The sequence below is a fragment of the Ammospiza nelsoni genome, chromosome Z (assembly GCF_027579445.1).
Source record: "Ammospiza nelsoni isolate bAmmNel1 chromosome Z, bAmmNel1.pri, whole genome shotgun sequence".
In the NCBI taxonomy this organism is placed as follows: Eukaryota; Metazoa; Chordata; class Aves; order Passeriformes; family Passerellidae; genus Ammospiza; species Ammospiza nelsoni.
Genome location: NC_080669.1, coordinates 71,964,537 through 71,974,953, shown reverse-complemented (window position 1 = coordinate 71,974,953; position 10,417 = coordinate 71,964,537). Strand labels below are relative to the sequence as shown.

The following is a 10,417-nucleotide window of genomic DNA, read 5'->3' as shown; positions in this document are numbered from 1 at the left end:
CTGTAATATGTCTTAAATAACAATTTTATGTCATTGTTAGTTTTCTTAAACTGCAAGAACTCTTACAAGAATTGCCAGTATAAGTAAAAGTCACTTTCGCATGTCTATTTTTTTTTTGAACGCTCTTTATTGCCTGATTAATCTGATGTCAAAATCCACCTATGAACATCCCACTCAATAAATCCAATATTTTTTAAACTTCGTTCTCATTAGGATAACACATTCTTATGCAAACAAGGCAAAATAGAGGCTGATGACTTGCCCATAGCAGACTAAAATTAAATTTATTCTGCACTTTCCTGCTGTGTTTCTCGTTCTTCCCACCATTAGTCTGGAGATTTTGTAGGAAAGATAATCTGCCATGCCTTTGCATAGTGTCAGCACAATGGGGAGTGCAAAGGTCTTTAATGATAAACCATGTAATGACAAACTTTGCAATGCAGCCCTGAGAACAGTAGTGTCAGTGCCCTTGGTGCCAACCTCATTTGTCACTTGATAAGTTGATGAATAAAGGTCACTTCAAACAGTAATTCAGAGGACATTCATGGTGTTATCCTTGATGCACATAATTCTGCCTTTGTGAAGTCTTAGTCCAACACTCAACAGCGATCCTCCTAGGATGTGTTCATTATGTACTTTGACTTGGGCTGTTGGAGCAGAATAACATTCCAGGGACACATTTCTCTGAGTTAACAAAATTAATTTTTCTCTGCCTTTCATTCTCCTGCGGCTGTTTTTTTCTGTCGACCATCTCCATTGGATGAGGCTGCCTACTTCTGGAAGTTCTGGTACCTCAGATGGCATCTATTGTCTACTCCTACACTCTTCTACTGTCCGATACAGAGGCCGAGGACTGAAGAGACAGTCTGACATTTGAAGGTCTTAAAGGCCTTTTCCAACCTACAAACCCTATTGTAAATTAAACTTGTGCAAGCGGCTACAACGCGCAGGTTGGCTGCAAACATGAATTGCCAGACACTCGTTAAACACTACCAGACACATTGTCGAACCCCTCACCGCTTCCCAGCGAGGAACTGGGACCCCAAAACCCACCGGGCATCTCTCCTGTCGTTCGCGCCTCTCGCTCGGGGGAGAGCACATCCCTGGCATGGGGGCACGGGCGGCGGGAAGGCCGAGGGTCCGGGGGACACCGGGACCCCCGTCCGTCCTTCCGTCCGTCCGCCCGCCCGCCCGGGGAAGGCGGGGGTGCGGCGCGGCCTCCCGCCCTCCTTGCGCCGCAACCACTCCCCGCAAAGAAAGTCACCAGGGGGTGGGGAGATGGTGACAGCTCCAGGAAGCCGGCGGCGGCACCGAGAGACTCCGAGGGAAGGCAGCCCGCGGGGTGGCAGCTCCCAGCCCGCCGCCGCCATGAGCTCCGCGCAGCGCCCGCCGCTCGCCCACGTCTTCAAGGGGACCTTCGTGCACTCGAGCGCCTCGGCGCCCATGGAGATCCTGCACGGACACCTGCTGGGGGTGGACGATAACGGGACCGTGAGTGGGGGCTCGGGCGGGGGTCGGGGCGATGCCGCTGGGGTCCGCCTCGCCGGGCGCGGGCCGGGGTGCGAGAGGCAGGGCCGGCCCGCGGGTCCGGGCACAGACGGCGGAGCATTTTCGCACTGCCGCCCGTCGGGGCGGCCCCGCGGAGAAGGAATTTCGCACTTTGCGGGAGCTGGAGTTAGCCGGGATGGAGCGTCCCCTCGGCACGAGTCTGCAGTTGGCATAAATCTGCTTTTGAGGTGTGCTGAGCGTTCCCGGAACAGCAGCGTTCCTAGATCTGGCATTCTTTCAGATTCTCTGTTTTCTTTCAGTTTCGCAAGCTGGTTTTTGGTTTTGTTTTTTTTTTTTTTTTTTTTTTTTTTTTTTTAAATTCTAAGGGTATCTAAACAGTGATGGTGAAAATAGCTGTCTACCCACTGCACAGCCGTCTAAATGAGGCTTATTTTTTGTCTTCTCGTCACAAAAATTCCCCCTATGGCATATACCCATAAAGATTAAGAAAGATGGTGATGTTGAGCATTTCAGTAGTATGAACCAAGCTTAAAACGAGCATTGCACTTACTGATAATGTAGAAGAGAGTCTGGCAGGGAAGCAATGTCATTTCCTTAACCCTTATCACACTTGAAACTCAGTTTCATAGTGCAGGTTGTGCAAGTAGACCGGTGATTTTTTGTAGGCTCAATAACATATGGTCACCCTATGTCAAATCTAAAAAAGTAGTTTTCTTTCTTGTGGCTAAATAACAGGCTTCAGTGTGTCAGGCTTCAGTAACATTTTAAATATGTGCAAAATGCAGTTTGAGCCCTAACAGTGCATTTTCTCTATTCACACGGGTCCATGAGGGCGTGTTTCCTGACAGCCCTCTTACAGCTGTTGAGGAGTCTGGTGCAAGGTGCATTGAAGTCTGTGAGGAGCTGTATTTTGATGAACCGGAGGGAGTAAAGGCTTGCATGGTTATGTATTGGCTGGTGTTCACTAAAACAATAGATCTAAATGTAAAAAGGTTTGGCTGGTGTAACTCAAGTGCACAAGGCATAAATTCATACCCCATCCCACTCTCCTTAATGTCAATTTCTGCAAAAGTGTCTCTACACAGCATCCATATGAAATCAATATTTTTAGTGATTTTCTTGAAAAAGAGGTATATTAGTAAGCTACACCTAGACATCTGTGCTCTTACTTACTCTCTCCTTTTCCTAGGGAACAAGGACTCACAGTATAATGTTTTTCTTGCATAAATTGGCAGAAGTTTTTTTTTTTTTTAATCCATTACAACACTATCTTCCTAAAATAAAATTCCCACCAGAATACAGTGACAAGAACTTTTATTTAATTCTCTTTTTATTACAAATTCTTGACATTTTAATATTCCAGGGGCTGATACAGGGAATATCCCATGTGGTCTCTTTTCTCCCTCTTACTCATAATGTAGCCTCACACAGAGCAACCACTGGAATCACAGAAGAGTTGGCTTTTCAAAAAAGACATAGTGATTAGAAAATTACTTGCCTTTATTTTTTGAATTTACACCAAAACTGCCTGTTTTCCTGCCAAAGATGTAAAATTAACTAAACAGGTGTCCTTCTTTTGCCTCATGTTGCTGACTCCATCATGTAAAAATTTTGCATGGTCTCTGACACTGTGTGTCAGAGCTTGTATGAACAACTGGATTCTGTTTTGCAGTGTGGGTCCCTGCATGTCCTCCAAGGGATGTAAAATGTCATCTCTCTTCTTTAACCCAGATGAATACAAAGTTTTATGAAGAAAATCATTGCCTTTGGATATAAAACCCCAATTTATCATCAAGTTAGCAAAGTAAGGACCATGTTTAACTGAGTGGTTTGCAGAGCAGTGTAGAGTTTCCCTTGAGGAAAAGCAAAGAGAAAGACCAGCATTCCTCAGGGTAAAGAAAACAGACATAGGTGCAAAATATGAGTTGTTATTGAAATGTTGGTGTAATTATCCTAGGTGAGTAGAATATTTAGTAAATAGAAAAAAATACTAAGCTAAAAGCCCTTGTGGAAATTATGAAAAGGGCAAGAGTTGTGGAATAAGGATATTAAGCATAAGTTTTGATTTCAGCCTGTTGCGACAGTGAGTGGACACATGTCAGCTGTACAAGGAGGAAGGTACCATCCATCTGGAATTCACTGCTTCCCTTTTCTCAGCAGGCTGGGCAGTTCCTTTAGCAGCTGGGTGTTGTGAGTGTTCTTGTCTCTCATTTAGCCTCACATTCCAGTTTTGGGAACTAGGCAAACAATAGGCATCACTTAATAACTGTGGGAACAGGGAGGGAGGAGAGCACGTGGGAGGGGAAAGAGGGGCAGACCCTTCTCCTGTTCACCTCTGAATGCCGTAGGCAGGCACTGCTGGATCCAAGCAGACCATGTTCCTTCAGCCAGTATAATTCACTTTCCATTTTCTTGTTAGTAACATCTTTGCACTGTGGTGCTTGAGGGCACTCAGGGCTTGCTACATCAGGGTTGATGCACAGTTCAGTTGACCAGCTATGCTTTAGTTGAAGAGCTTTGGGCATCACTTGGTATACAAAAGGCCTGAATTAGTCACAAATGTTGGGAGAGCTTTACCCCTGATCTTTGGATTCTTTAGCCCCATTACGTGAGTAACACACGAGAACTTATGGAAGTGTTTGGACAATGGGGTTAGCAGCAACTAATTCTGTGTTTTGTGATATACCTTTCCCAAAGTGCCAATTATTTTCCTTGACTTCCTTCTTTAAACTAAAATTCTTAGTCTTGTGCCCTTGTCTCTGTAGTGACTCTGGTGTAGAATTTCTTCTTGCTTCTACAGTGCAGAACTAATTTAAAGAACTGTGCATCCAGTTGGTTACCTTGAATGCGCAAGCAAATACTGGAGGAAATGTTCAAGCACAGCATCTCAAAGGGTTTAAAGCATTCAGCATTAGAAATGCATCCTAAAGCAATGGGGAACAACTCCTGGCTGACTAAGGAATTCCTTTGGGAAGTTTGTTTGATAAAAACGTAGAGGCCTTGTTGATTTGCCCATAGCCTAATTCAACCATAAGAGACCAGGTGTCAGGTTTAGAATTGGTTTCGTCTACCCAGCTTCCTTGAAACATATTTTCTTCATTTTTCCATGATTTAGGTGTTTTATTTTTCTGCACCCTAAGAGTACATAACAGCCACTGCTTTTCCATGGCAACGCCTGTTTCCAGAATTTGTCATCTGGTGTTTCATGTTTTTCTCTCTCTCTTTTTTTCTCTCCCTCTTCATCCTTCTCCCCCCCGCCAGCAGCTCTAACATTGCTCATTCTGCATCCATTTTGACTTCAATATCTGAATAACATGTTCTTTATTGCACATCAGATATTTCAGTAGGTCTGTATTCCAAGCCTTCTGCAGTTAAATTAAGTTGGATGTATTCCTCTTTGCATGGAGGACAATGCTGCTTCTTGTCAACTTGTCAACTATTAATGGAATAGTACAATCTTACAATTTTTGCTAGTGTGGTATTTATTTATATGGCATTATTTTAATATTTTTTCTGACTGAAAATGTAAAACATCTGCTCTTTAAACAATATAAATCATACTAGCCATGATTAGTTTAAAAGACTAGGCAGCCAATAACTTCTTGTCTACAGTTTAGCAGCATTTACAGTTTAGTAGCTTTGCTTATTTTGTCTATGGAAAAACCAGAAAATGGTGAATTTCTATGCAAAAGAAGCATGCACATAAAAATGGCATGCGAATAAGTGCTAAACAATGCTTCTTCCAGTCCTCTTGCTCTTCCTCTTAAGTTTCTTCCTATTGCCATTTTAAAAGTACTAAGTTTTGCCTTTTTTAATGTGGTTTTGTTTTTCTTTTTAACTGCTGCCCTAGCAACTGCAGTCATGAGCGTGACACAGGCCCTCCATGTGAGCATCATCCCAGGAACAGAAGGATACTGGTAGCAGAAAGAGTATTCCCTTGAAATTAAGAGAACCAGCTCTTACACCAAGGGAGTTAGAAGACCATGAATTGGTTTCTGGCAGAGGCTGTGGTTAGAGGCAGGAATTTCTGTAAGTTCAGGTGGGCAGTCTTTGGCCAGGAGAGACTTCCAAGTCCTCTAAATTGTCAAATGTTGAGGAAACTTGGATCCTGCATGGAGCCTGTAGTGGGCATTGCAGTCTCTAGGCTCCACAGTCTCTGTTTCCCGGGCAGCTGTCATGCCTATTAGTGATAGACCAGAGAATCAAAGAGTTGAGAATTCAGCTGCTAAGAGTCATCTTGTAGATTAAAATACCACAGAAGTTAAAAATAAATAGGAAATGTGTTAAAATTCTGACTAGGCAACAGCAACTCATCATCAGTAAAGTGTATGTTCCCTAGGAGTCAAATGGGGTTGAGTTTGGCTCCAGATTGTGGGGTTTTATTTTGCAATAAACAAAGATCTCAGCATCCTTTTAGCCCATTCTGTAAAATGAAAATATTATCCACATTTTCCCCTTCAATTTATTTTCTCATCGTAGGCACTATGGGAAAATAAAAATTAAAAAAGATTAACACAAGCAGAAAATTAGGAAATACTTATCTTGATGTCAGTCAGTCATAGGCACAGGAGGTAATTTGACCCCTCTCATTGTGAATACTGTACCTGCATTCCTGTGAGGCTGTTGTACAACTCCTCACAAGTGACTGTCCTGCTAGCATGGTGTTACCTTACAGGACACTATGGTCTGTGTGGTTCTGCCTGTGTATTACCTGAGAAGGAGTTAACTGTTTTATTACAAGTTACAAGGTGGGTGTGGTTACTCACTGGATTATGAGAAGGTATTTCAAAATCATGCTTGATAGTCAGGAAGAACAAGAATCTCAATGCAAGCCTAACACCTCTGTAGTAAGTGTGTAAAATTGGTTTTAAGATATAACTTGTTTTGCCTTCATATAAAGCTGATGTGGGATGCACATTTGCGGTACTTAACTATGTTTTCTTTTTTTTAGATCGTGTTTGTGGAACAAGCTGATCAGCTAGAGCAACTGGCTAAGACATGGGGGTTCAAAACATCTGACATAAGACAACTGAGTAAACAGTATGTGTTTTATTAAGATTAGCTACAGCAAATGCAGTTTGTTCTTTGAGTGAGGTAAAGCGAGTCTTTATTTTTACAGGGACCACATTAAAACCATATGATGCCCATATATTTAATGGCCAAAATTCCATTTTAGTGCAGTGAGAGCTCTTTACCCAAAGGTGCCTATGTTCTGGATGCAACTCAGACAGTCCACGTTATTTTTGCATTCCTTGGTTTGGGATTGCAGACACGGCTGAATTGTGCTGGCTGATGTATGCTGCACAGAGCAAAATGCCATAATTTTTAATTTTCAGGCAAAATCACTTCCGTGCTCATGAAAGTGAGTGCCATTCTTTCTTGAGATTACATTTTATATGCATTTTGTTAGCAGTGGGCTGTGCCTAACGTGAAAGTCTAGATGTAGTAAATGTAGATAACACTGACACTGCAGATATGAAACTTGTTTGCTAAGACATTGACACGTTGCATAATAAAAATTAGTACAATTAGAAGATTTAAGCCCTCTAAACACAGAGCTTTTGATTTCTCCATACTGCAGCTGGAGCATTTCTTTTTTCTTCATGCAGTGAAATCCTCCAACTTTATTGTGAAGTAAAAAAGTTTTGGACTGTGTGAAAAAGTTTTGAGCTATGCTTTGCATGTAGTAGCACTGTCAAAGACTTGTGGCTTATAATTGAGACCTTCTAGTAATCAACTGTCAAAAATCTTTAATGCTTTGCTGAAAGGCTAATCATACAGTATATATGAATAATCAGATATTTTTTTCACTTGAAATAGCCTGAGGAAAAAGGAAGGTGCTGAGAATGTGAATCGATTGAGGAAGACTTTTCAGCATTTATCGCCTGCAAAAAAACAGAAAAAAGAGGAGCTAAAAAGAGACAAAATTCAGTTCATTCAGTAGCCAGGGAGAAGGAAAGAGGAGTGAGAGAAATGTTATGTAGTAAGGAGTTTCAGCACAAAACAAAATAGCCATAGCAACTTCCTAGTAAAGTTGATATACTCATTCCTGCTATTGCATGAACATTGCATGACAACATATAGTTTTACAGTTACATTGTAAATATGCCTTTCCTGTCAAGATACTGATCACCAGTGTCTGTGTCTGCATTTTTAGACACAGTGTCTGTTCTTCCATTAAGCCTTGAAATTCATTGATTTTACATATCTATATAGACATATAAATAATGTAGAAGAAAACTGGCATACAGAAAGTCACATTTTGTAAATATAATGGTCAGGAAGCTAGAGGCATTCCATATATATTCAAACTAGGAAAAAAGACTGTGTACAAATCTCTTTTTCAGGTGGATTCTGTAGTGGAGTAATTTTAGTTATTGTCAAGTCAGTTCTCCTCTGTTGGTTGGCATTTAGGGTGGGTCAATATTAGAGATAATTAGATTAATCCTGCTCCTATACTGTTTTTTCTCACAGTTAGATATATGTATTTTGTAGTGTAAATGATATTACTCAACATCTTCATACCAAAATATTTGTAGAGGTACAGCAGGAATTAATAGGCTGATGCTGAAAGAGACAGAATAATCTGTATTTGCCATGTATTCTGATGGATTTTAATCAAGTGTACTCTTTAAAACAAAGCTAATTACTATGGAGAATTTTGAGGCATTTTGGATTATTACAGTTTTATTTTCTTTCCTTAGTGAATTCTTCATGCCAGGATTGGTTGATACACATATTCATGCTCCTCAGTATTCATTTACTGGTACAAGAGTAGACCTGCCTCTTTTGCAGTGGTTGACTGCTTACACATTCCCAACAGAAGCCAAATACCAGGATGGTGGTTTTGCAGAAGAAGTGTACACCAGAGTTGTTGTAAGTCCTGCAAATGACATTTACCTGCTTGACAGCATTCATTTTTGTGTAATATAAGCATGTTCTCAGAAGGCTGGCGGAAAGAGTAGAGAAAGTTTTACTGTCATGGAAACCAGATAAAACCAAGATAGCCACTGTTCTAATTGCTAGTCAAGATTGTCTGTTACTAGTTACAGTCTTGTTCTCTTGTTGTTGGCAGTAGAGTTAATTTAATCACAAGGTTAACAATGAACTGTTTATCACCTTTTCTGAATATAATGACATCTACTAATCTACAGCAACTAATCTACTCTCAGAATTAGTACAGCCAGCAGGTGCAGACAACTTCAATGTAGCAACAGCCAAGCATAGTAAAAAAAAAAATTAATTCAGGGAATGTTTTCCTTTCTTCCACAAAAGTCCTCTATTACAAACCCACCATCTGAAAAAAAACACATGAAAAAGAAGATACTTCTGATGGATGACAGATCTGGGATGTTCTGGAGTAGTAAAGAAAGTCATTGCTGCTGCTGAGGTCTTTATAGTGGGAATGTCTTTCACTCCAGGGGCCTTAGAAGGAGTCTCTCAGTGGTATTGTGGGTCGAAGAAAGACTGTGTTTGAGCTAGACTGGTTCTGAGCACTATAAAGTCTTTAAAATCTGCTGGATCTTAACAGCAGCTAGGTCATATTGCAGAGTACTAGTTCTGGCCTATAACTGATATTTATCCTTTAATATGTGGACTGAAATATCTTCAACAGATTAAATTATTTGGCCAGCATAATTTGCCTTGCATTTGTCTATTACCCTGGAAGTGTCTGTTGCCAATATAATAACATAACAAATCTGAAATAAATAGTTATGCTGTTCCCTGCCACACAAATTTTAAAAGAAATTACTTTCTGCCATCTGCCATGATAAAAGCATGCAGGAGCAGCCTGGTCATAAGCACTTTTAAGCCTTCAAGTGCTTGAGACAGAGAGGTGGCCTCGCCTTTGAGCCGTGTGCCCAGCACGCTGTTACCGCGCAGGCTGAGCCACCCCAGCGCAGCAGAGACCTCACCCTGTGGCAAGGTGTGCCACAGAATCATCTGGAAAAGAGCTGCCAGAGAGAGGTGACAGTTAGCTGTGGGAGCCTGAGCACCACAGTTAGGCTCTCCCCACATGAATCAAATAGAACAGGGTTAAGAAAATGTCTTCACATGTGGAAGATACATAATACCACCCTCTGCAGTGTTTGAAGGGGCCAGTTATAACCTTCATCTGTTAGAAACAGAACTAAACTTTCATGGAGCAGATGTCTTTTCATAAGTTTCATTGTGTTTATGAAAAAACAGCCGATTTTTTCAAATCAAAGTCCTGTTTCCAACAAATGCCTTCTATACTCAGCAAAAGAAACAATTTAGGTGAAATTTTCCTCCTTTTAGCTGGAACCTCCTCTTTGTGCTGATGATTTGGAAGCAGAATTTTTTTAGATTTACTTTAACAATATTGTTAGGATTTCAGAAGTACAGAATTCTGAATTTTAAAAGCTAGAAAAGACAAAGGTAACTTGTCTTTGTAATGACATTGCTATTTTGAGACTTTTTTGTAATTTTAAAGATTTTAATTTGAATATTGTAAGGAAAAGACAGAGCTTGGCTTCATGTTTGTCAAATAATTAACTCTACCCTTCCTCTAAACATTGTGTGGAATGTCCCACATTTTGTCTCGTTAAAAGAAATTTAAGAAATTCTCAAATTATTTGGCAGCCAGAACGCAAAAGTATAGCGTAGGTCTGTATGTTGGATAAGTGGTCCACATGGTTTGTATCAGTCCCAAGGATGAGAGAAGCTACAAATTTCATCATGAATCAATGTAACTAAAATACCTGATAATTTACTATTATGTTCCCCAAAAGTAATACAGGGATTTCCTTTGGTATATTAGATAAATAATTAACTCATAGTTTGCGTGGTTTTGCTCAGTTTACTTTTACAGTTAAGTTTGATACTTGGTATTTGAGGGCAACAAAGGTTTTTGATACATGAAAACCTGACTCGTTTTTCCAGCTAG

At 40.6% G+C, this 10,417-nt stretch overlaps 1 protein-coding gene across 1 annotated transcript in view; it reads left to right on the top strand.

Annotated features, from left to right (window-relative positions):
• Window positions 1–1,285: 1,285 nt before the first annotated feature.
• GDA (guanine deaminase) overlaps window positions 1,286–10,417 on the top strand; it is a 29,730-nt gene continuing 20,598 nt past the window's right edge. Inside the window, exons 1-3 of the mRNA XM_059491848.1 lie at window positions 1,286–1,491; window positions 6,461–6,549; window positions 8,214–8,385. Coding sequence (XP_059347831.1) covers window positions 1,369–1,491; window positions 6,461–6,549; window positions 8,214–8,385 — 384 coding nt within the window. The 5' untranslated portion in view covers window positions 1,286–1,368. The remainder of the gene's footprint in view (window positions 1,492–6,460; window positions 6,550–8,213; window positions 8,386–10,417) is intronic.